The sequence below is a fragment of the Pteropus vampyrus genome, unplaced genomic scaffold (assembly GCF_000151845.1).
Source record: "Pteropus vampyrus isolate Shadow unplaced genomic scaffold, Pvam_2.0 Scaffold1, whole genome shotgun sequence".
Classification (NCBI taxonomy): Eukaryota; Metazoa; Chordata; class Mammalia; order Chiroptera; family Pteropodidae; genus Pteropus; species Pteropus vampyrus.
This window is the reverse complement of record NW_011888782.1, coordinates 24,155,143-24,182,192: the sequence shown is the minus strand read 5'-3', so window position 1 is coordinate 24,182,192 and position 27,050 is coordinate 24,155,143. Positions and strand designations below refer to the sequence as shown.

General features: G+C 36.7%; 2 protein-coding genes across 3 annotated transcripts in view; one reads left to right on the top strand and one right to left on the bottom strand.

Moving 5' to 3' along the window:
• PARP14 (poly(ADP-ribose) polymerase family member 14) overlaps positions 1-21,451 on the top strand; it is a 37,839-nt gene extending 16,388 nt beyond the window's left edge. Inside the window, exons 7-17 of the mRNA XM_023520656.1 lie at positions 171-392; positions 3,209-3,287; positions 5,433-5,582; positions 5,920-5,982; positions 6,326-6,493; positions 8,919-9,125; positions 11,632-12,231; positions 13,534-13,667; positions 19,708-19,882; positions 20,223-20,525; positions 20,612-21,451. Of these exons, the coding sequence (XP_023376424.1) occupies positions 171-392; positions 3,209-3,287; positions 5,433-5,582; positions 5,920-5,982; positions 6,326-6,493; positions 8,919-9,125; positions 11,632-12,231; positions 13,534-13,667; positions 19,708-19,882; positions 20,223-20,518 (2,094 nt within the window). The 3' untranslated portion in view covers positions 20,519-20,525; positions 20,612-21,451. The remainder of the gene's footprint in view (positions 1-170; positions 393-3,208; positions 3,288-5,432; positions 5,583-5,919; positions 5,983-6,325; positions 6,494-8,918; positions 9,126-11,631; positions 12,232-13,533; positions 13,668-19,707; positions 19,883-20,222; positions 20,526-20,611) is intronic.
• A 3,295-nt stretch (positions 21,452-24,746) lies between these two features.
• The window catches only part of HSPBAP1 (HSPB1 associated protein 1), a 52,925-nt gene continuing 50,621 nt past the window's right edge, over positions 24,747-27,050 (bottom strand). Inside the window, exons 7-8 of one of the 2 annotated variants that reach the window (XM_011369713.2) lie at positions 25,751-25,861; positions 24,747-25,624 (exon numbers count right to left, since the gene is read on the bottom strand). In XM_011369713.2, the coding sequence (XP_011368015.1) occupies positions 25,091-25,624; positions 25,751-25,861 (645 nt within the window). In that variant the 3' untranslated portion in view covers positions 24,747-25,090. The remainder of the gene's footprint in view (positions 25,625-25,750; positions 25,862-27,050) is intronic. The other variant, XM_023520886.1, reaches the window with a different exon arrangement.

Below are 27,050 nucleotides of genomic sequence, written 5' to 3'. Positions count from 1 at the left end.
CTTTTCTTTATCTACTCCTATATTTTTCTTTCTCCTTCTGACTGCTCTTAACCTGCCTTTCGTTGAAAGTAAAAAGGAGCAGAGATCATAGTCAAAGCTGCTGAATTCTTATTTTTGTCCTGAATTCCATTTCTAGGCAAATGTATAAGGATGTGTTTTGTGCTTTTCAGATCATGGAAGACATAATCAGAGAATGTTTGACAATCACTGAGAGTTTGTCCTTAAAATCAATTGCATTTCCAGCCATAGGAACAGGACAATTGGGTTTTCCTAAAACTGTTTTTGCTGAATTAATTATTTCAGAAGTTTTCAAATTTAGTAGCAAGAATCAACTGACAACTTTACAAGAGGTTTGCTTTCTGCTGCATCCAAATGATCACGGGAATATTCAGGTACAGCCTCATTTATTTCTGGTTATTTTGGCAACTGAGCCTTAATGGTCTCCAATGTCGTCTTGGTCTAATAGGTTGTGTTATGTATTTCCCATACAGGGAAGCAAGAGAGTAGTGTAGACTACTTGAAATTTCAAGCAAATACATGGTTATAGAAAAAAAATTTAACTTCTTATTAAGGAAAATTTCAAACATATACAAAAGTAGACAAAATAGTATAATAAACGCCCTTGTAACCATTACTCATCTTCACTGCTATCATCCTATGGCCAATATGTTTCATCTCTATCTCCATTTATTTGCCTTCTTCTTATATTTTTTTGAAGCAAATCCCAAATATACATTTTATCTATAAACAATTCGGTATTTATTTTAGACATTAGAGTTCTTTCTAAAAAGTAACATAACCACAATACTATTTCACACATAAAAGAAATTGACAATCATTCCTTTATTTCATTATCAAGTCAATGTTCAAATTTCTAATTCTCATAAATGTTTTATTTTGTTTTTATAGCTTATTTGTTTGAATCAGAATCTAAATAAGGCTCAGATATTGCAAATAGAGTTGACATATCCCTAAACCCTCTTTTAATCTATAGAATTCCCTTCCACATGAACATAGAAATTTTAATACATAATATAAAAGCGTAGTATGGTCCTGTAAATAGGAGATTATCAGGATTGGATACAACTGAAGGGTGTGGTTAGAATGAACTCAGCACATCCCCATGAGAATAGGAGAGTTGGGACCAGAAGTACCAGAATCATCTTCAGTCACAAAGAGTATGTTGACCACTTCACATTTGCTGAACATCAGCTATTGGTGATCCACTGGACTCAGCGTTATGGGAGAACAAGAGACATTTAATAAGAGGTCATTATCCCTGACCTCCAAGTCATTAGAGTCCAGTAGAGTAAATGACATTAAATGTTTTAAAAGTTTCATAATAGTGCAAGAATTAAACGGATTAAAGCCAGCAACCCAGGAGATGTCTGTGGATTGCTGGACCATTTGAATGTTTAGGTCATACTTAATTTTTTCTGGATCTAGATATTACCTTAAGTTCTTTGGAAGCAAGAAATCTCACCTACGTTCTAATCAGACAGCCAAACCACCCAAGCAAAATATGTGGTCCACTTAGTTGGTCTGCATAACTACGGTAATTTCTAGTCAATAAGTGCTTTTTTAACAACCTCCCTATGACTTGCATTATACAAGGTGATATAGATCATGGGATGGGTATGTAGCACATACTTTCCCTCCTAGAAATCATTATTACTTTGGGAGCTAAGATTTAAACACATAAAATGAACTAAATTAGAGTCATAAAGTGCTGAGAGTTTTTGAATAGATGAATAGGGGAGTAGTCCTATGACACGAACCTGAATCTTCAAATCTCACTATTTCTGTGCAACCCCAGACCCTATTTTCTTTCCTAAAGACTCATAGTCCATTGCAGGTATTCTGTAAAAGGATTAATATATACAGACACCTTTACTGCCATAAGAAATAGTATCAATTCTCCATACATGACTGTGACACTTTCTCTCTTAAGACTTTTAAAGACAGTTAAACTTTGGTTATATTCATACAAAAATCAACAAAACTTATTGAGATGTTTATAGGTGGCCACTGTAGCAGAGGTTGTAAAAAAAAAAGCCCATGGTCTGAACATGACATCTAGATGTGCTTTATTTGGGCTATTTTTAAAAAATTGAATCAGTTGCTAACATTTTAAAATCAAACATTTCATATAAAACTCCAGATGGCCACTGTGACCTAAAAATTTAAATGCTCTGGCACATTGGGCATGGATTTCTGCCAGAACAGTTCACTGTGACTGAATGACAGGTGCTGTGTAGTCCTTCAGAGTCACATCAGTCCGCCTTCACATTTGTAGCTCACCTGCCTGACCTCTGGAGGTCGTGAGCCTGAAACTCTGGCTCTATAGTCTCTCCGAGTCTCTCTCTCTTTATTGTATCAGCCTTTTAGCTAAAATATCACTTTTTTTCCCCAACAAGATTCTCTGTTACTTATTTACAAAAGGTGTCACTACCAGGCAAAGAAATGGAACTCACGGATTTATTAAACCTAAAATACATACATCAGCATCTTGTTCCGAAAAGCACCACTTCCCTAGCCATTCCCCTCCTGGTACAAATAAGAAGTTAAAAATTGAAGTTTTTGGGTCCTTGTGTTTGCCTTTCTGTTAACACTGCAATTTTAACAACTTTTAACAAGTTATTTACCTTTACTGATTCTAAAAGTAATACATGTTCATCATAGGAACTTTGAACAATACAAAATACATAAATTCTTTGAGTCATATTTCATTCTAGTCTTCTTCTATGCATGTGTACTTTGCAAAGTGTTGTTATATAATGTAATTAATGTTATTCTTTCATTTAATAGTATAAAGTATTTCCTTATTCCATTAACTGTTCCTTGAAAATGCAGTTCTTAATAGCTGCTAAATATTTTAACATGTGGATATATTAAAATTTATTTGACCATTTCTTTGATGGATTTTAAACTGTTTTATTTTTTCTTGATTATCGATAGCACTGTAATGTATTTACATTTTTTTGTATTTATATCTTTGTTCCCATCATTGATAATTTTCATAGGATGCATTTGTAGAAATAATATATGTATTGTTTTCATAATTTTAAAAATCTATAATGATAATAAATAATGCCTTGAGAATTATTCTCTCCTAAATATTTGTGCATGCAGGATCAAAAGCCATGATGAATTAAATTCATTCATCTACTGAGGATTGTAGTAGTCAAAACTGTCTTTGTACTTCCAGGCATTTTCAGATGAATTTGACAGAAGAGCTAATGGAAATTTCATCTGTGACAAAATCCCCAAGGCTGAAAATACACAAGGTTCAGTAAAGCTTTTAAATTGAGAAATTATTTCTAGTTGCTAAATAACTATTTAGTGATAAGTAAAAGATAATAGTGATGATTTTTATAAAAAATCAATTTGTGATGATGGAGATATTAAATTATATTCCATATACCTGAGCTTGCAAGACACTGGCCATGTTTGTGTGATATGGAGCAAAAGAGTAGGCACGCCAGCTTGGATAATCCATATAACGGGTTTTTAAGTAGTGACGAGGCTACTATTTTCTAAGGATGATGTGACATGTGTTTTTGGAAATAGACACATTTAAAGAGACAATACAAATGCTTCTTCTCTGTTGTATTTGCTGTTGTATATTTGAGTTTATCCTATTTGGAGTTGCTGAGGCTTCTTGGATCTGAATATGTATGTCTTCCATCAAATTTGGGGATTTTTCAGTCATTTTTTAAAATATTTTCCTGCAGTGGTCTCTTCTCCACTGGTGCTTTAATAACATGAATGTTAAGCCTTTTGATAGTGTCCTGTTGGTCCCTGAGGATGTTTTTAAAAGTTTTTTTCCGCTTTGTTCTTCAGATTGGATGATTTTTATTGATCTATTGACCCACTTCTCTGTCTACTACACTATTGAGCCTATCCAGTGAATTTTTTATTTCAGAGGTTGTATTTTTAAGTTCTAAAATGTCCATTTGATTCTTATTTCATAGTTTATACTTCTCTACAGAGACTCCTATATTTCCATTCATTTCAAATCATTTCCATGCATTCAGATGGAAACTCAGGGAACATAGTTATAGTAAATAGTTTAAAGTATAGTAGATAGTTTATCTGATAATTCTAACATCTGGATCATCTTGAGATGAACATTATATTGAGTGTCTTTGTCCTTGAGAATTGGTCACATTTTCTTGGTTCTTTGTATGACAAGCAATTTTGGATTATAGGCTGGTTATTTTAATTATCATCTTATGAAACAGGTCTGGTTAAAATCCTCTGGAAAATGGTGTTTGTTTATTTGTTTTATCAGGCAGTCAGTCAGTTAAGCTCATTCTAAAAGTTCTATTTCACCTTCTGGGTGGGCAGTGTTTCCAGTGTCACTTCAGTTCTCAAAGCATTTGCCACACTGCTTGGGTCTGCCCCAACATGCGTGGCTCTGGGGCAGGCTCAGGATTTATTCCAGTTCACACACAGAGTGGCGATCACTTTCTCCAGCTCGCCCCTTGCGAGGATCCCCTTTACACTCCCTGGCTTGCAGGAGCCTACTTTCTAGTTCCTCTTGCCAGAAAGACAGGGTTCCCTTGGAGGAGAAGCTGCCTGTTCTGTTGCCTCATAATTTTGTGTGATAAAGTTTGCCCTTGGGCAAAGTAAAGAGAGAATAGAGAGAAAAGATCACAGAGATTTCCCACACACACATATATACACTCATCAGACCACAAGGGTTCTTATTCCTGATTCTTCTGGATAGAAATACAGAATGACTCTCAGAGTTTTAGCTCCATATGGTGCCACTGTGGAGTTAAGCAATTAGGGTTACCTTGGGGTAGAGCCTAGGTTAAAAAAGAAATAAATTTGGATAATAAAGAGGATCCCTGCCATAATCTTTTCAATCTTCACAGGGGCCCCTGTTCTCAATCTTCTGGCCACAAAGACAGGAATCCTCTGAGAATTTTGGTGCCAGTGCTCATTGAGCAGTTCTGCAGCTAGGGCCACCCTTGGGTCAAAGCTGGGAGACAACAGAGGAAAATTTTCAAAACAAAACAAAATGAGAAACTACTCTCTATACAGGTTGCCTCTTCAGATTTTGACTCCCCTCACCCCAAACTCTGCCTGCTGTCATTTACTCTTCAGTCTCACTTAGTGGATTTTTGTATTTGTTCCATGTTTTTAGTTGTCATCAGTGAGCAAGATAACTTCTAGTGGGCTAACTTCAACTTGGCCAGCACCGGAAGTCCACGTTTGGTACCTATTATATTTTATAATTCTTTTTCAAAAACAGACCATCACTGCGGCCAAGGTTAAAGGCAGGAGATGAGAGAGAGAAGAAGGGAGAGAGGGAGAGAGAGAAAGAGAAGTATGGAGGGGCCCATGTGAGGAACCTGAGACCTAAGTCATTCTTGCTGTTGTTGACTTAGTTATTAACTCCATTTTTTTTTTCTTCTTTTCAGGTTTCTATGGGACTGTTTCTAGCACTTCTTCAGGAGTGCATGAAATGAAAATTGGCCCCATCACCTTCCAGGTGGCCTCTGGAGATATTACAAAAGAAGAGGCAGATGTGATTGTAAATTCAACATCAAAGACATTTATTCTCAAAGCAGGTACTTTACTTATAGGGTTTTGACTAGTGTTATAGTCACAGTAGATCCCATGAAGGAGAGTTTCTATAGCTAGACTATTCTACAGTTGCATAGCCAAATTGGTTTCTACAGCTTTGTCTTATTAATATTAATTAATAATTTTAAAATTATTTCGACATGGTTTCTCACTATTGGTAACAGTTATTTTATGAATTTTTCTTTTTTTGTGACCAGAAATATCGAGGTTATAGGATTCCTTTGATAGGGAAAGTGTTTAGATGAGGTAAATGCACTGATCCAAATGTACTGTTGTGATTTTTTTATTTGTGTTTTTAACCATCTCGATGTTCTCATGTAGGGGTCTCCAAAGCAATTTTGGAACATGCTGGAAAAAATGTGGAAACAGAATGTATTCGCCTAGGTAAGGCACAATGCTGTTTTTGGTCCTAAATTTTAAGTGGAAGCTAACTATGGGAGGCTGTGGAGAGGCTGAAGAAAGTCTTTGGACTGGGGAGACAAGACGTTAATTTTAAAATCATACATTTTACTAAAGAATTCCAGTCATAGAGAATTAGAAGTGAAAAAAATTCAAGGGTGACGCCATGGTTAAAAAAAAATTAAACAAGAAAGATTCATCAAAGGTAGCATTTTAGGAGTCTCTTATTCACATAAAGTGCTTTATTTGCCAAACCAGACATTTTGCTTTCCAAACAAAGAGTGAGTTCAGCATCTGATTCTGCATGTTTTTGTTTTGTGTTTTTTAGGTCAACAGAGCCACAATGGTTATATAATTACTGAAGGTGGATTACTGAAGTGCAAGAATATTATTCACGTCATTGGTGGAAATGATGTCAAGAAATCAGTTTCCTGTGTTTTGCAGGAGTGTGAAAGACGGAATTACTCATCTGTTTGCCTCCCAGCCATTGGGACAGGTTTGTAGCTTTTCAAGGCTTAATCCCTAGGTGTCCCTTTTCCCTTGATTTGGTGCTGACTCCAATGCAGTTCATGCTGAGTCTGAGTAAGAGCAAATTCCTCAGTCAAAGGCAACCGCTGGAAGAATGAGCAAAGCCTGTGGGTGGTTTAAGTAAAAGTAGTAAAAACGAAGAAAACTGAAGAGACTGTTGGAATATCAGAGAGACATTTGCTCTCTAATATGGAGGGGAAGGAAGAGGAAGGCAGGGGAAGGGATGGGAGGGAAGAAAAAAAAAAGGCCAGGCCATCTTTCTCTTTAATCTGTTCCTTTCTCTTGTTCCATCCCCTACATATCTAATCCTACATCTCCGTTATTTAGTCCTTAACTTCTTCCTCCGTCCCCTCTCCATGGAAAACATCAGTGCAGCCATTGGCTTCCACCTCTCTGTAGTTTACTCCCAGATGAGCATTTCCAGCCCTCTTCTCTCACCTCTTCAACAGTGGCTGAATAGGTTGGCCTTAGGGCATCTCTGCACAGAGGCTTTCAGTGACCATAACACAGTGGGTTCTAATGGGTCGAAAGGACGCGCTATCTTACTCTTTTCAGCCTACTTGGCCTCTTTGATTTTCTTGTTTTCTTCAAACTATATAATGATTGTGTGATTCTTCATGACTAAGGATGGTGCTTTCGGTTTATCATTAGTATGGTGATGCTCTTTGAGCTTTCCCCTCCTTGTAGGAATCTGAGTCTTCTGCCTTGATCAGGCATTCCTGCTTGGTTTCCCTTAAGAGAGCTGGTTAGGAGAAGCAGATACCCTCAGGCCTGAAGTGGAATGGAGCTGACCCATGCCAGAGAGAACCGCTAGGCACTGGATTGATGATTCTATTGCTCAGAAATCTGAGTTTGAATGTCTACTTTGGCGTTCTAGGCCCTCCAGAAATTTAGTTGTAATTTTGATGTGGTCATTAGAGGAGGCAAGAGCAGTGTTTACCTAATCCTCCATCTTCCTGGCCCCCTCTCTTTGTTCAGCTCTTGCCTAAACTTTTATTATAGCCTCCTACCTAGCCCTCTCTAGATCCGGGCTCTCTGCTCCAGTGCCTCCTCTATTCTGCTACCTCCCCCACCCCAGACTTATTTTTCTCAAAAACAGATCTATTTCCCTGAATACACCAGGTTGAACATATTACACTCATGTTACACATTTCTATCTGACTTAGGCTTTCCCTCACTTTTCCATACTTCACCTATTGAATGCTTGTTCATCCCCATGTATCGCATCCTCTGTGTTCTAGTGCCTAGATGAGCATCTAGTTTGTGATGGGACATAGTAAATGTTTATTGAGAGTGAATGAATTTATCTGAACACTCCCATTTAAATTCTTCTGAATATCATGAAATAACAGCTTTGCAAAGAAAAATTTCCCTCTTTCCCTGCTCAGCTAATAGCGGGGGGAAAAAAAAGAACAACAACAACAAAAAACCATGAATAAATCCTCTTGGTTACTTTTATGTGGGATTTGTCTACATTCCACAATTGTCTGCATAGCCAAGTCAAAGAGTCTACTCTCATTTCTGTAATAAAGGTGGACACCATCCATGGGGCTAATCCAAATGGGCCCTTCGTGTATCACACCAGGTTGATCAGGGGACTTTTACATTGCTCCCTACCCATGTAACAGCTGCCATTCATATGGAACCACTTCTATGGTTTTTTATAAGATTTTTCAAGGAACTTTTCATGATCTTATCTAGGTAGTAGGCTTGAGAAGCAAGATATGGAGCATGCTTAATTAGGAAAAGACTTGTTCAGATAGCAATCTTGAACCTTGCCAGTCGGGGTGTGGGAGGAAAGACTTCCTGGAGGCTCATGGATAACTTGCATGTAAAAAAATATAGATTATAACAAAGAGCTAATAGCTCCAAGCGTCTTACAAAATTAGCTTACTTTAAATCAAGCCCTGATGACATCTTGGAAGAATAAGAATACATGCAATAAAGTCAAGTGGTGATTGAGAAAAAAAAATTTTTTTTCTATAAAGAGTATGATATATCAACAATAATATAGCATCTTTTACTTTTTATAAATCTTTTGAGGTCACTCGTGAGCCAAGAAAGATTAACTGTGCTCTGTAACACAGAGAAACACAGTGAGCTGGGATCCGCTGAATAGAGTAGATATGAGTATCAGATACCAAAAGTTAGTTTTCCAGGTACTTTGTTCATTGTTGGGCTGTCAGCTTCCTGACATCCTGGAACAAAAATTCCCCATTGCATCTAGGACTTCAAAAGTGTTTGCTTATGCATCGTTAGAAAAGTCCATGGTGATGAAAGAGCTGCGAAGTAGGCATTTATTCTGTGAGAAGTGGAATCTCTAATTTATTTTTCAGCCTTTTCTAGATGGGCCTTTTTTTTTCCCCAGGCAATTTTGTCATTTGCTTTTCCAGGAAATGCCAAACAAGACCCAGATAAGGTTGCTGAAGCCGTAATTGATGCCATTGAAGACTTTATCCAGAAAGGATCAGTCCAGTCTGTGAAAAAAGTTAAAGTTGTTATCTTTCTGCCTCAAATACTGGATGTGTTTTATGCCAACATGAAAAAAAGAGAAGGATCTCAGCCTTCTCCCCAACAGTCTGTGATACATAAACTTGCATGTGAGTTGTTCATTTTCATGAAATGCATGTTCCTAATATTGATGTCACATGAGAAATAGTTAATTTTTTTCTAAAATTTTTGGGTAGTTTATTAGCTCCCCCCCCCCAGTTTTATTGAGATATCATTTACATACATCACTCTAGAAATTTAAGTTGTACAGCATAATGGTTTGACTTACATATATTGTGAAATGATTATTGCAGCATGTTTAGTTAACATCCATCATATGTAGATACAATAAAAAGAGAAAGCAAAAAAAGGAAAAAAAGAAATTTTTCCTTGTGATTAGAACTCAAGGAATTTACTTTCTTAACAACTATATATATATTATATATTATATATATATATATATAATATATATATATATATATATATATATATAATACAGCAGTTGCTTTACATTATATCCCTTAGTACTTATTTATCTTGTAACAGGAAATTTGTACCTTTTGACCACCTTCCTCCAGTTCTCCTTCCCCTACCCTCCGCCTCTGGTAATCATGCATCTGATCTCTTTTTCTATGAGTTTGGGAGTTTATCTTTTGAGGGGAGTGTTTTTTTTTTTTTAGATTCTTCATATAGGTGAGATTATAGAGTATTTGTCTTTGTCTGACTTGAAATAGCTAATCTTTAATGAACTATCAGAAAGAGAAATTAACAAAACATTTCCATTTATAATTGCAAAAAAGAATAAAATGCCTAGGCATAAATTTAACCAAGGAGGTGAAAGATCTATACATTGAAAATTATAAGACATTGATGAAAGAAACTGAAGAAAACACAAATAAATGGAAAGATTTTCTGTGCTCCTGGATTGGAAGAATCAATATTGTTAAAATATCCATACTACCTAAAACAATCTACAGATTCAGTACAATCCCTATCAAAATTCCAATGGCATTTTTCACAGAAATAAAACAAGCAATCCTAAAATTCGTTTGGAGCCACAGAAGACCCCAAATAGCCAAAGCAATCTTGAGAAAGAAGTACAAAATTGGGGGCATCACAATTTCTGATTTCAAACTATATTATAAGTTATAGTAATTGTATTGGCATAAAAACAGATACACAGATCAATAGAAGAGGATAGAGAGCCCAGAAATAAACCCATGCAGGTATGGTCAATTAATTTACAACAAAGGAGCCAGGAATATACAATGGGGAAAGGATAAACTCTTCAATAAATAGTGTTGGGTGCTTGCTTTGGCAGCACATATACTAAAATAAATGGTGCTCAGAAAACCAGACGGACATGTAAAAGAATGAAACTAAAGCACTATTTTACCCCATACACAAAAATCCACTCAAAATGGATTAAAGACTTGAATATAAGACTTGAAACCACAAAACTTCTAGAAGAAAACACAGGGAGTAAACTCCCCGACATTGGTATCAGCAAAGAATTTTTTGGATTTGACACCAAAAGTACAAACCACAAAAGCAAAAATAAGCAAGTGGGACTACATCAAACGAAAAAGCTTCTGTACAGCAAGGAAGCCATCAATGAAATGAAACCTAAAGAATGGGAGAAAATATTAGCAAATCCTATATCTGATAAGGGGATAATCTCCAAAATATATATATAAAAACTCGTACAACTTAATAGAAAGACAAACAATCTGATTAAAAAATGGGCAGAGGATCTGAATAGATGTTTTTCCAAGGAAGACAGACAGATGGCCAACAGGTACATGAAAGGTGCTCAACATCACTAATCATCAGGGAAATGCAAATCAAAACCACAATGAAATGCAAATCTAAAACCACGTGTTAGAGTGACTGTTGTAAAAAAGACAAGAAATAAACAAGCGTTGGCAAGAATATGGAGAAAAGGAAACCTTTGTACAATGTTAGTGGAAATGTAAATTGGTACAGCCACTATGGAAAACAGTATTGAGGTTCCTCAAATAATTAAAAATAGAACTAATAGGTTCTATTCCACTTCTAAGTATTTATCTGAAGGAAACAAAATCACTCTCTCAAGAAGATATTTGTGCCTCCATGTTCATTGCAGCATTATTTACAATAGCCAAGACATGAAAACAACCTAAGTGTCCATTAGCAAATGAATGATAAAGATGTGGGGGAAAAAATATATATAATGGAATATCATTCATCAAAAAAAGAAGAATAAAATCTTGCCATTTGTGACAACATGGATGGACCTTGAGGATGTTATGCTAAATAAGTCAAAGACAAATACTGTATGATCTCACTTATATGTGGAATCTTTAAAAATAACCCAAACTCATTGATACAGAGAATAAATTGGTGGTTGCCAGAGGCTTTGGGAGTGTGGGGTAGGAAGTGTGTGAAATGGGTGAAGGGGGTTGAAAGATACAAACTTCCAGTTGTAAGATAAATAAATCTTGGGGATGTGTTGTACAGCATGGTGACCCATCACAAAATTTAAAGAAAGAAATAGCTAATTTTTCTTTCTTCTTCTTTTTTTTCTTTTTATTCTATCTAAAGCATCTGTTTCGTCCCCTTTCTTTTCTTTTTTAGCAATGTTTGGCTTCTCAAAGCAGTCTCCCTCCAAAAAAACTCCTTTGGTTTTGGAAAAGAAAATAGAATCAGCAATTTTTCAGGTTTGTGGTAGAAATGAAGAATATATGGAAAATGCCCTTGCCTGGATACAGGATGCGATTGAAAAGGAACGGTTTTTGTACGCCAGTGAAGAAGAACATATCAAAGACTTTGGTGAAAAGGAATATCAAGAATTGACTAAGCTGCAGAAGAACTTAAATATTGCCATTCACTTGGACACTGAAAGACCTTTGATTGAAGTTTCAGGAATTAGCAGAGATGTGGAACAGGCTAGAATTTCAATTGAGAAAATGATGAAGACAGTTCGATTGACCAAAGAGCAGGAATTCAGAGCAGATTATATCAGTGAAGTTATAGCATGGCAATATAATGACAATAACACTTTGCATTATTTTGACAAAGTAACCAATCTGCAATTGGAGGATGCAAAGAAGAAAAATATAAAGACACTTGTTGTCAAAATTAATCATCAGAAGTACACAGTGGACTTGAACACATACGTTGCTACAGATGCAAAGGGACACAGCTTACTTGTTCAGCGCCTCAAGAAAACTAACAGTGAGTCAAACGTTCATACTTTTTATCCATTATTTACTCTTTGGGCTTAGCACCGTGTTGTGTATACATCAAAACTGTATTCAAGTAGATAAAATTCAAGAAACCCTTGTGGAATGAAATAGAAAACTTGGTCTCTGAGTTTAAGGATCTTACATTATGTCTGGGTATACAGCATGGGCGTGCCCAACAGACTGAGTTTGACCATCTTAGTGTTAACATTAGCCAACCCTTGCATTTTTACAGTTTACAACCTTCCCAGAGCCAGTTCTTCTGGGGGAGGTAATGCCTGCTTCAATCAGGAGATGTAAGGCCATGGGATATGAAGAAAAGTGGCCCGAGGTTTTTAGAAAAAAGGGGAAAGACAGGCTGGTCAGAGAGTGAGCACTTTCTGTGTCTGCAGCTGATACCCAGAGAGGATCAGGAGCCTACAGGTTCTTCTCCCAGAAGTCACTTCCTCTGTGCTGAAAATAAGGTTCCTTGATACATACACCAGGAAGCAGCCTTCAGATTCTCTGATTGGATCTGTTCCCTGAGAAGGGAATGCTTGTCTTGTGAAGACAGCCATTCCTGCCTTCAAACCACAGAAGTCCCCCGCTGAAAACAAGTAAATTGGCTTCCCTTCCAGTACATTATCTTCATCTCTTGTGAGATCAGTGTGAATGAATTCTTCACACTCTGAGAAACCCTGGAGAAATGACAAGAATAATATTCTGTTTAGCAGATGGGGAGACAGAGCTGCCACTACAATCTGTCACACAGCAAAACCTGCCACCCACTCAACTCTTAAGAATGCTGTGAAGAATAATGAGAGAACAGAAGTGGAGGGCCATGTGGTGGTGCGGAGTTCTAGCAAAAAGCCATGCATTTGTAAACAAGACAGTAGAAACTATTTAAAAAGTTGTAGGGAAATTTTATTGTTAAATTATTAAATTATGACAGATTAGAGACCTAACAGATTATGCAGCTGAATTACACTACATCAGCAGTTCTCAAATCTGAGCATAATCAAAACTTAAGACGTAGGTACACAGGTTCCACCCCTCAGAGACTGTGATTCAATAAGTCTGTGGGGTTTTATTTATTTTTTTAACAAGCATGACAGTTGGTTCTGTGGTTGTCTGTGGTTCCACGCTTTGAAAAACATTCTCTTAGAAAGATAAGAAATTTCTCGAATACCTTGAATTAGGAGATTGTAAAACAGAAACGCAAATTATACTCAGTTTTTCAAAGCATACTAGGAATGTGACCTGTGTAGATGAGCCTCCCCGGGTACAAGGGTGTCCTCAAATGTCTACTTTGCAGTTGAGATCCCTGCGCACTGGAGTGATATGAAGCAGCAGGATATCTGTCTTGTTGAGCTACAACCTGGTCATGTAGAATATGACATGGTGGCAAACAAGTTTAAGGAGACCTGCTCACAATTCCAGATAGAAAAGGTAAGCCTTCTGCTGACATGACATTTCTTAATGGTGGAAATAAGAAGTATTGGGGTCCTGGATAAGTGAATTTTGATTCATTTCCTTTCACATTTTAAAACCCAGAATTAGAATATTGTATGGTAATTAAATTTTAGATTCTGGATTCTACTCATGTCACCATAATTACTGAGTCATTAAGATTGAGATTCTTGTGTCAATTATTAAAATATAAAAGGAGGTTGCAATATGATATTAGCATACTAAAGACACATATTTCCTTTGTGAAGAAAGCTAATAAAAATTCAAAGATATGGCTTAACATTTGGAATTGATAACTAGCAAACCACCACGAAGAGACAGGCGGAGGATCCTCGGGTTAGGATTATGTGCCTCTGCCCCACCATTCAAAGATCAACAGAGCTTGCTTCCTTTAATAAAGCCGACAGTCCTTTCTTTGCTTGTCTCATTTATTTTGGCATCTTCCACTTTTAAATATTAATATTGCTGTTTGAAATTATGTTCTCCCTTGACTTCTATTGCATTGTTACTTTAATGCTTTCTTCTTCAATTAACTCTCCTTTCATTATCACTGGTATGTTTCTTCCCCAAACCCCTAATCCTAGCTTTACCTATAGTATTTGTACTTCGGTCTTCTGTCTGCACTTCACGGGGGAATGTTTTTACCCTTCTTGGCTTCAGCTGTTATTTTAATGTCGATGGCTCTCAAATCAACATATCACCAACCTGGATCTTTGACTCCAGTTCTAGAACATATTCCCAGTGGCCTAAACAATCCCCACTTGATTATCTATCTGCTAAATCAATTTCCTTAAAACCTAACTCGTCATCTCGAAGTAGTTATCTTTCCCCTTTCTTCTTCATGTATGTCTTTGGTTCCACCATTTTCTGAGTAAAGCTAGAGATTTTGAATACCTTCCTTTCATCCATAATAATGAGTCTGCCAATAAGACCTGCATTTTCTTTCTCTGCAAATTTTACTTTCTATTTGCATTGCCACCATTCCGTTTATTCATGTGGTTAAGCACATAATAATTCAAAAAAGATTTGAAATGTCCTGCAAAGTATATACCATACCCTCAGATTAAATAAATGGATGAAGAAACATGGACAAAGAGAAAAGGAGGGTATGGAAAATAAGATAACACAGAAGTATTTATTGTTAGTTCAAAAGATACATAACATGAAGTCCTAGATAGTTATTTGAGGACCACAAATTTGTCCTAGTAGACAGAGCAAGGAAGTAAACAGCCACCTACAAGATTTATAATTTTGTTCATAAATCAAAAAGCAAACCATTTGGTCAGGAGACTCACAGCTTTTCACAATACTGAGGTTGACTCCTGAGAGATTTATTCTATGAATCGAGCACTGGAGAATATATTCAAAATCACCCACACAATAAATTCAATATCTAATTGTATACCACAGTGTTTTCTTTTAATCCCTCATTGTAAACCAATTGAGCAAAACAATTCTGTGAGATACTAAGACAATGTGATTGATTCAGTATGCAGCTCTTTGATCTCGTTCTAAGATGACAAGTAAGTTTTATTCCAAATACATCTGATAATGGCTGACTGGCATATTGTGATGAAATGCCAAGCCTAGATTGAGCAGGACTGTCCAGTTGACCAGCAGTGTCTGCGCTGGCCCTGGAAGCTTGCCATGTGTTGTCAGACACTGGCCAGAGAAATGATTTCACTACTTTTTTCAAATAAAATTTTATGTGAAATCCCAGTGTTTGACACTGATAAAAGCAGGGGTAGATAGTATTGAAGACAACTCTGTGAAAATGTTAATATAAAAAATGGATTATCTGTCATCCTTTGCGACTAAGATTTTTTTAAATTAATTAATTAATTTTTTATGGTGATATTGGTTAACAAAATCCAGTAAGTTTCAGCTGTACACTTTAACAGTAAGGCATATATATATTTATATTGTGTGGTCACCTCCCATAGTTAGATTTCTTTCTGTCACCACATATTTGACCCCCTTTACCTCACTACCTCCTCCCTCCCTGCTACCCTCTGGTAACCACTAGTCTATTGTCCATGACCATGAGTCTCTGTTTGTTTGTCCTGTTCATTTGTTGCTTTTAGGTTTATATCCCACATATAAGTGATATCATGTGATTTTCAACTTTTTCAGTCTGGCTTATTTCGCTTAGCATGATTATCTCGAGATCCATCAAATGGCAGTATTTCATCTCTTCTTATGGCTGAGTAATATTCCATTGTATATATGTACCACAGCTTCTTTAGCCAGTCATCTATTGTAGGACACTTCGGTTGCTTCCGTGTCCTGGCCACCGTGAATAATGCTGCTGTAAACATCGGTGTGCAAATATCTTTTCAGATATGAGTTTGCAAGTCTTTGGGGTAAATATCCAGTAGAGGGATTGCTGGATCACATGGTAATCAATTCTTAGTTTTTTGAGGAACCTTCTTACTGTTTTCTATAGTGGCTGTACCAATTAGCAGTGACTAAGATTTTTAACATCAATAAACTTGCCACAGTTACTTTTTCTCCCTCACTCTCAGTTTTTGCTGAAGCCTTTGAAAATAAGTTACAGACATCACGACGCTCCTACTTTTAACACATATCACCTAAGAATAAAGACATTCTCCTAAATAACAACCATTATCTCATGTAATAAAATTAACATTAATTCAACAATATCCAATATAGAATCCATATTCAAATTTCCTCAATTGCTCAACATCACTTTTTTACATCTCTCAGCCCTCTACCTCTAATCTGGATTCAGATACTGCGTTTGGTCATTATATCTCCTCTATCTCTTCTGATCTAGAACAGTATTCCTGCATTAAAAAAATTATTTGTTATAATATTGAATTTTTTAAAGAGTTTAAGCCATTTTTTTTTTAAAAAGAACCTAAGCTAGTTAGTTTTCTTACAGCATCTAAATTTGTCTGATTCTTCATGGTGCGATCTAATTTATTCCTCTATCCTCTTTATGTCTGGTAAACTGGTAGGCAGATTGAAGGACTCGGGTAAATTCAAATAAATATTTTTGCAAGAATATTTCAGATGATAGATCACATCAGAAGCCTCATATGATAATGATGCTAAGTTTGATCACTAGTTAGGGTGGTGACCACCATATCTCTCCGTTGGAATCACTTAGGTATTGTGTGGGACAATACTTCATTACTGTACAGTAAGTATCCTGTGCCCCACAACTTTTTACTGATTGACTTTAACATCCATTGATGACCTTTTGCTGAATCCATTATTACATTGGAGGTTGCAAAATGGTAATTTTTTATTTCTGTCATTCCTTCTACATTTATTATCTGGCATTTTTGTAAAGAAAAAATTTTCTTCCCTCTTGCTTTAAAAAAAATTCAGTGTGTTTATTTAATTACAGTGATTATTCATTTAGATGCACAAATTATCCTACATTTGGCTAGTAGGGACCCTTTCAAGTTGGCTCTCATGTCCTTTTGATGACCCCATTAATCTTTGAACATTTCTTCACTTTCTGGCACAAGATCTCTTTGGCTCACCTTGTACTTTCTTTATATCAGGTTAGAATGAGACAATTCTCTAAGAAACCGTGATCTCTTTTAGTGGGGAATGATAATGAGAAACCAAGATCTGTGTGCTGGAGGTGCTCACTGCTACTGAGGTGTTATTGCTTCTAGGTTCTTGCATGGCTAGAGCTAAGAAAACCATGAGTTCATATTGATGTTTTCAATTGAAATTTAATACTTCGGTTTTTGTCTTAACTTTTTATATTTTATATTTATGTTTTCTATCAGTAGAAATTTTGGTTCCTAATAATATTACATATTTATATCTTTGTTTTATCCTGTAGTATGCATAAAATTGTTTCAAAATTATCACGCCAAAATTATTATTAGCAATATTAAAATAATAATGCCAGATTTCTTTTGGTTATTGTTAGCATGCTATATCTTTCTCTACTTTTTTTTTCTTTTAACCTTCCTATAACTGTATATTTAAGATGTGTCTCTTGATAGTAGCATGTACTTGGCTTTTCTTCTTCCACCTGGACAATCTTTATCTTTTAATTTGAGTACTGAGTCTGTTTAATGTATTTACTGTATTTACTGATACGTTTGGGTTCATGCCATATGAATCTGTTTTCTATTTATCACCATCTATCTTCGTTCCTTCTTTCCCTATCTTCTTTTGTATCAAGTATTTTTATTATTTCATTTTTATGCCCTATTAGATTGTCGATTATACATTCCATTACAATTCTTTCAGTCGGTTACCTAGAGATTACAGTGTACATCCTTGACTTATTAAACTTTAATACAAATTAGTATATTTATCATTTCACAAACAATGCAATAAACTCTGAACACTTTAAACCCATTTATCCCCTCCTGCCTTTTGTACTACTTTCAACATGTATTTTAATTCTATGTATATTTGAAACCCTATAAAATGTTTTAATTTTTTACACAGTCAGTATGTATATTTACCAACATATTTACCCTTTCATGCCACTACCCTTCAATTCTTCTATTTCTATGCCTCCATCTTAGGATCATTTTCCCCTCTCATTTTAGTATTTCTTCCAGTGTAGATCTGGTACTGATGTTTCTGGTAGTCTCAGTTTTTGTCTGAAAATGTCTTTATTTCACTTTTATTCTTTGAGGGATATTTTTGCTGGGTGTAGAATCCTGCATTTGCAGTTATTTTCTTTAAGTACTCTGAAGAAGTTATCATACTGTCTTCTGTAGTTGTTGGCGAGAGGATTAGTCTGTTATGAGTTGTCTACCATAGCCAGAAGCTGGCTTCTAAAATAAACCTACTTAGTAAAGTTTAAGATTTATTTGCACTGGTTTCCTTTTACCTTATAAGTTATACCACCAGGAATATAGAATCAGATTACTATTTTCAAAATTACTTGAAATAATTATTTTCTTTGTGCGGTTATTAAATTTCAAAAGGGCGAGTGTTCACTTCAGCAGCAGGTATACTAATAAAGGTCAGAAGCCAGAATAAAAAGACTAAGAAATTAAGAATGGTTTCAAAATTCTATAAGGAGAAATTTTTATGGCTTTTGAAAATGAATAAAATTTAAGGTAATTAGAAATAAAATGAAAATAGGCAGTTTAAAGAATAGAAACTTAAATTTAGGTAAAAAGAAAAAATTTTAAATCACAAATGAGATCAACAAAATACATGATAATGCTGAGACTTTGAACTAGAGGAGAAACTGTATCTTAATTAAAAGTAGGAAACCCAAAACTGAAGAAGAAAAAAAAACACAGATAAAGGCAGTTATTAGTGTTAGAACCAAGAGTTCTCTAGAATGGAGGAAGATCCTGACAACATTGGAACCTTCCTTCACCTTATACCTTTCCATGAGGGGCCTAGCCCGCCTCACCCACCCCTCACGTTTTCCCAGGACAGACTTACGAAACTACCATGACCTGGTAATTAGGGAAGTTTCCAGGACCTAAGGAGTTTCCACCATAGCCCTGGACACCACTGTCCAAAGAGTATGGTCAAAGCATGGCCACTTTGGTCTGCAACCAAATTCCTTGCCACCAGCATTTATGTCCTACTTTTCCAACTGGATGAGAGATTAATTTTCATTCATTTTCTTCTTGCCTAGACACTCCAGTGCTTCTCTGACATAGTTAGAATTTGGCTAGGTAAAGCAGTATCCCAGAAGGACTGAGGAGGAGAGAGGCAAAGTGGCAAAGTGAGGTAGACAGCAACGGGAGCAGTTATTACCGTGAAAGTAAAAAGCAAGAGTTAGAGTGGCTTGGTCGGCCAAGATCCTAAACATTGTTTGCTCTCATGAGGTACATAAAAGATGTTAAAAATTAAATTAACATTTTCCCAAGGCCTGATTTGTGAAACACTGGATCTGAAAAGATTTCTGAATGCAGAAAGCGGCCACCTGGCATTGAACTTGCTGTTTACTGTAATTTCTACTTATAACAAATAGTGGTCGTGTTCTTCTTGCTGTATCTTGCCAAGGGCTCTTGGCACCAATAGAATATTTTTCCTTATTGATTTGCAGATTGAGAGGATCCAGAATCCAAGTCTCTGGGAGAGCTACCAGACACAGAAAAGGATCATGGACACCAAAAATAGTAATATAACAAATGAGCGGCAGCTCTTCCATGGGACAGATGCTGACTCATTGCCACATGTCAACCAACATGGCTTTAACCGCAGTTATGCTGGAAAGAATGGTAAGGAAGCAAGTAATGTGGCTGCTGCAAATGGGGTGTCAGCCATGAGAACCCAAACTGACTAAGGGACCATGTGGATTGCATTGTGTTCCCTCATAGTCGGTGGCCATGTTGCAGCCAAAGTTTCAGGTGTGACTCACTATGTTTTTATCTGAAAGGGACTGACTGGCCCTCTGGGGTGGAGGAGTGATTTTTTTTTTTAATTAAAAACACAGAAAAAAATTTTAAGAGCTTTTAGAAAAAAGAACTGAACATTATTTTAACATTATTTGGTATACTGTGTCAATACATCAAATTACAGACTAAATTAAAATTCTCCAAACTGTTTTTCTCTTCACAGCTGTGGCATATGGAAAGGGAACCTATTTTGCTGTCAATGCCAGTTATTCTGCCAATAATATATACTCCAGACCAGATGCAAATGGGAAAAAGCACATGTATTATGTGCGAGTACTTACCGGAGTCTATACACGTGGAGATAGCACACTAGTTCAGCCTCCTCTGAAGAACCCTCAAAATCCTATGGACCCTGACCGTTATGACACTGCCACAGATAACGAGCAAAATCCAAATTTATTTGTGGTATTTTATGACCACCATTCTTACCCAGAGTTCCTCATTACTTTTAAACAATAACATTTTGGTATCCTTCATAAAAGACATTGTTCACCTATACCTATCTAATTGTAAAACAAGTTTTAGATGTTTTTCTTAACAGCTTTTTCTAAGATCAAAGGATCCCTGCCACTGAAATCAGACTTTCTTCGGCTTCTCTTTCATAACTGGAATGAACCTATCTTGAAAGCAATAAATTTGAGAATTTAAATCGGATAACTTAGTTACAACTGTGTGTCCACAACTGTGAACATCAACTCTGTAGAACAGGTTTATACTTTCAGGAAGGAGAGAATACTGTTAATTTTAAAAGCAGAGGCCATAGCTGTGCAACTTTAGCTGCCACTGAAGGAGACAGCTGATATCACATCAGGATGCCATATGGCTGTGGGGAGCACAGTATTACTAAGTGGATGGGACCATTATCTTTCCTGGGGCAGGCATGGTGTATTATTCTTTTTTTTTTTTTTAATCCTTGGACTGAGATCTGTGCCTGATGTGTTTCAATAGTCAATTAAGAATGAGAGTGCCTAGTCAGACTTCTACCCAGATAGGAACCATTTCTTCAACATCCTTGACTTATTGACATTTTACCTGGAATTGAACAGATTCCATGATAGGGAACTTTGTTCATGTACCAGCCTGTGACATGCGGGACAGCTCCAGTCAGGGCTCTGCAACTGCAGTGCACCTGTGCCCTGCTCAGCTAGGCTGTGGTCTAGTTTGTGGTCTAGGTGAATTATGTCCCATGGAGTTGTGTGGCACAGCAGCCCTGACTCCAACTGGTCCTTGTGATGCTGAACCCAAATCTGCTTTCTTTTAACTTCTACTCATCGGTCTTAGTTTGCTCAGTGAAAACGGTGGGATAATACCTGCTACCTCTTCAGTGTGAAACCCTTCTATCATGTTAAGATTAAATGAATTCTAAGGTTATTAAATGGCATATTTTCCTTGGCAGAGTAGCTTTTGATGATTTTAAAGGTGCATAAATAAACCAAAGGAATTAAACATATTGCTTATTTGCTAACTCAGTATCTATTGGATGGTAAAGGAAAGCTGCTTGTTTAATTTCCTTAGGTAAACTCCAAACACTACTGAGCACTTAGATTGTACCAGATCGTATAATAGGTGCTTTCACATGCAGCATTTATATGAATTCCCCCAAACAATCCTGTGAGGTAAGAATTATATCCCCATTTGAAAGGTGAGGAAACTAATACTGAGAGTGCAAGGAAATTCCTTGCCTGGGGTCACCTAGGGAATGGCCATCAGAGCCAGCAACTGAATCCAGCTGTGTCATCAAGTCTTTTGTTCTTTCTACTATAGGACATGGCCTCTAGATTAATGTTACTGATTCAGGAACATATCAGAGAATCTATGAATTACCCTTATATTTCCTTGGCTTTTTTCTTCTGGCTCTGAGTTCTACTGTAGGGCCTTCACTTTGAAGCTCTGCAGGCTGAAGTCAGAGCTGATGCCTATGCGAACCCAGTGCAGATGGTGCCCTCAGATGCTAAAGTCGCTAAGAGAATAAAGAGGCGCTCTTCCCTGGCCACAGGGAACAACACATGCATTTCAAAGAGAGGTGGTTCAAAGAGAGGTAGTTGAGGGGGTCATCGTTGCTGCTTCATTAACACAGACATCTTGAAATTTTTCTTGCAGTTGCTGTTTTTTAATTGGATTGGCAAAAATTCCTTATTGCTTAGGAGCGGTTTCCCAGCCACTGGCATCTGAACTCAGGCTTGGCAATGGGTGTAAGAAGTAAAAAAAGGAGAGACCTGTTCTCTGATTTGTTCCTATTCTCCAGTGGTTTACTTAACTTAGAGCAAGTCTGAATATAAGAGTGCCTTGCACCAAGGTATAATGATCCAGTCAGGAAATGTCGGTTAGCCCCAATCTAAAGAAATAGGCCATTTATCTCCTTTTTGAATAAAACGCTTAGAAAATGTCATTTGGTGGTAGATATCTTTATCCTTAAGGGCAAATACAGGAGAGCTTGATGATGAACACATGGCACTACTGATAAAAGACCACAACATGACAGCATCAAGGGCTCCTCGGTGTTAATGGTCAGCTGAAAATTATGGGAAGGGCACAGTGCAGGTTTAGTTCAGTAAATCTGAAGGGCAAATTGACCCCAACAAGTAGCTGCTGCTGACACAAGCCCACCATGAGCCTGTGACAGGTCTTGGTGGTCTACTCCAGGGCCAGAGAATCTTAAACATTTTTGGTTTCTGAATCACCCAAGGTGTTTGCCGAGACTGCAAATTCTGGCCCCATCCCTAAAAAGTCAGATTCTGTAGCTCTAGAGGGGTGCCCAAGAATCTGTATTTGCAGCAAGCACCTCAAATGATTCTGATATTCCTGATACCCACAGACACTTAGGACTTTCATGGTCCTCAGGCACTATGGGCCCCCTACTCCATAAAAAGTGTTAAAAATTACATTTTGCAACTGCATTGATATAAACATGAATGTAATTGAGGCTGGATTATATATATTTTTTTTATTTTAAAAGAAATTAAAATATTCTTGTGGACTCCTAAAAGCTCATTGGCCCTAACCACTGTGCCTACTGTATAGGTCAGCCCTGCTGATACCTAGATACTGTGACTTAAGATGTAATGCTGAGCTTGTATTCTTTAATCCCTCTGCCTCCGTAGGATCAATGTGTTTATTTAACAGTTGATTTCACTCACACAGGCATGCTCGTCTGAGAAATGCAGGATGAAATGGGACCCAGCTATCTTGGTGGCTGACAGCCTCCCCATTTCATTATCTTTTCTCACTCTCACACTCCCCTTTTTGCAGATAGCCAGGTTCTCCTGCTGTGTCGTAATTTCTATATAAAATCAGGAAATTATCTACCATCACCTGTATATACTCAGAATCCACTCCTACTAATGTCTTAACTCTCTTTCCAGGTCTCTGCATATCAAAGACTAGTAGCTCTAATTGAATTAAAAGCTTTGTCTCAGAAAAACTTCCAAGCTTTTCCGACCCCAGTCTTCACTAAGAAATGCATTTTATATCGGGCCCAGTACACACACAGATGTAACTGAAAAGTTTTATGAAATATATTTACCTTGAAAAAATACTTTTCCTGGAAAGTGTCGCATAATACTTAGATTTACTATTGAATTCACTGAAATTACCTATTCTATTTTTTAAAAAAATGCCGGTCTCACTCACTAAATCGATTTTGTTACTCACTAATGGGTCACAAACTACAACTTGAAAAACAGCGATCAAAAGAGTTACATGTAAAAACTAAAATAACTGAAGACAAAGATATGCCATTTTTGCAACAGGAATATACTTACTTAGGGTAACAGACATCTTACCCTTCCTCACGACATCCTCTGCCCCAATGTATTTGATGGAGTATTACTGCCAACAAGGTCTCCTTTTTAAAATAATCCACTCGAATATTTAACGAACACCTACCACATGCTGAACACTGATTTAGGCTCTGTGAATACAGCAATAATCAAAACTCTCATGCAGTGACATTCTGGTTGGGGGATGTTGACACCAATCAAATAAATAGGTAAATATATACTGGTCAGATGGTGGTTAAGTGCTACAGAAGGGTTTTTTCCAGACCTGTTTCCTGGGCATACTAACATAACACCTCCTTCCCCGCTCTCTCCCAGAAGGCACATACTTTGTTTGGATTTATTGATACCCTCGGTCTGAAGACTGAGAAAGATAGGGCTAGTAGTCAGGTCATCTTAAAAGGTGAATTTGTGTATCTTTGTTTTATGAATGGTTACTCAGAGATCAATATGCTATTGTAATTTCTAAATTCTTCCTTAGATAGTAATGGTAAAAATTATCCCAAGATCTTGTTGCAAGTGTAATGAGAGTGGGGTGAATTTCACCAAACCAAGCTTTTAGTTTCAGGAGTCAATAGCATCCAGTCTTTTTAATTCCCAAGATTCATGTTCCTAGATGTCCCAGTTCCTCCCATTAAGGAGACCTCATATTGGACTTTTCTCCTGATTGGTCTCCTGCTCTGGATGACAGAGGTTAGCCAGTGAGAATTCTTCAAGTGTTAGAAGTGTGATCACTTCAGATCAAGGTTACAATCCACCCAATGGATGCATTAGGCCGGGGGTTGGCAAATTTTTTCTGTAAGGGAATAGTGAATACTTTCAGCTTTGTGGGCCATAAAATCTCTGTCACTACTCAGCTCTACCACTGTAACCCCAAAGCCACCACAGACAATATGAAAACAAATAGTATGGCTGTGTTCCAATGAAAGTTTATGAAAACAAGCAGCAGGCTAACCCCTGCTTGAGGCTGATGGAGAGGTTACCTCCTGTTGAAAACACTTGGGGCTTAGATTTGAGACGGGCTGAAGGGACAGGATAGGAGAGGAAAGGAAAAGGCACAGGAAGAAGTCCTAACAAATAACAAAGAGCCAATATGACCGAAGAGTGACATGAATGCAAGAAGGTGGCAAGAGACTGAAAGTTAACTAGGTTAAGAGCATGTGCAAACTGACTTTTTGCTGTTTTATCTTTTATTTTAAAATCATACTATTTAAAAAATATTTTTAAAATATTAAAAAGCCATTTTCTATTACAATTACAAACTTCTTCCCTGTATCAAAAGTTGTGCCACTATCTTGGTTACTCGTGGGTTTACCAAGCAGTCCAGCAAGTCATCAGTAGAAACGAATGTTTGAGAAGGGGCCGTAATACTATTTGAAGCAATTTGTTCAACAGCTGCATTCTCACTTTTACTCATCATTCGTTGCCTCTTGGTACAATGCAATTTTCCAAAGTGTTCTCTGTCTTTGCCAACAAAGTCTTTACCGTCATTTTCAAATATGCTTCCCCTTTCTGAGGGTGGTTCTTCAGAGCTTGGTACTACAGGAACCAGATCGGGGCCAAAGGGACTTGCTGCCTCCTGCTTTACTGTTCCCAAGGGTAAGTTCTGGCTACCTGTTTGTTCCACCTCCATGAGGCTGTACACATTTAATTCTTCTTTTTTCATGTACTCTCCATTTGTTCTGAGAGCTTGGTTTTCTACTACCTTAGATGTTCTGTAATGATCAAAAAAGGCAGAAACAGCTCCATTTAAGTAGCGACAATTGACTTCATGGGATGTTTCCTCAACCTAAGGAAAAAAGAAAACCCTTTAGAATGGCTATATGCACTTATATAAATTGAAAAACAAATGTTCTGGCCAAAGTTGATTTATCACAGCAAACTAACTGCCAAGGTAGAAACCAGAGAGGCCTACCTCAGTTGGGTTTAACCAAGCTCTGGTATTGTGTGGATCCTCTGCATTTTTCAGGGCACACACAAGCATGCGGGTGATCGCCTCTTCTACCCGGGCTTGGTGGTCCTCTTCCTAAGTTGAGACAAAAAACAAACATTGTTTTCATTTGTCTCTGTGTCTCATGGCTTAAAACGGTAGAGTTTCCTAATTGTTTTCTGTCCTCTCATTAATATAAGCTTTGTTACAGAAGGAATATGTTGTTGGCAGACCACAATTTTTATATGTTCACCATAATTTGTTATCTAGAAGTGCTGTAGGATATTTTACTAGCCAAATTTAAGTATGCATCCTGTATATAAGACACAGGCTTAACTATGAAGCACCCTGTGATGTTTCTTTTCCAATCTCTTCCATTTTCTGATATGTTTAAAGTTTTTTAAAAAAAGTATTACATAGAGAGGAATAATCTCTATCAAGTTTGATAAGCTAATTGTTTGGGTAATTATAACAAACATGCTTAGCCACAAAATGAGATGGCTAAACATGGAAATGTGGTTTTTAAGATATAATAAGTATAAACTATAGCATTAATAATAAATTACATTAAAAATCAACAACTTTGGCTCATCAAAAGACCATAAAAGAAAAAACCACACCAGATATCAGTAACATATATAATTGATATGAAATTAATATCCAGAATACATAGTCTGCAGACATCAATAAGACAAATGACCCAATTTGTAAAAATGTGTAAAAGACATAAAGACAAACATTTTTTAAAAAAGCAATCATATGACTAATAAACATAAAAATATGCTTAACTTCATTAATAATCAAGGGAATGTAAATTGAGAAACCCATGAAACTGGCAAAGAGGGTCTGATAATTCCAAATGGTGGAAAAATGTGCACGGACAAACAGAAACCTTATACACTGATGATGGGAGTGAAAACTGACAGAGGCATTTGGAAGACATGTTGGCGTTATCTTGTAAACATGAGTATTGTATACCCTACAGACCAGCATTTCCACTGCTGAGATATTCTCTAGAAAATACATATTCTCTAGAAAAACTCTTGTACATTTGTACAAGAATATTCTCTAGAAAAACTCTTGTACATTTGTACAAGAATATTCTCTTTATAAAAGTAAAAAACTGGATACAACCCAATTTTCCATCAACAGAATAATGAACCAATAAATTATGGGACATTAACATGAGAATATTATACCACAAAGAAATGAATGAACAGCTACATGTGACAACACAGATGTATCTTAGAAACATAATATTAGATGAAAAAAAAGCAAATCCCCA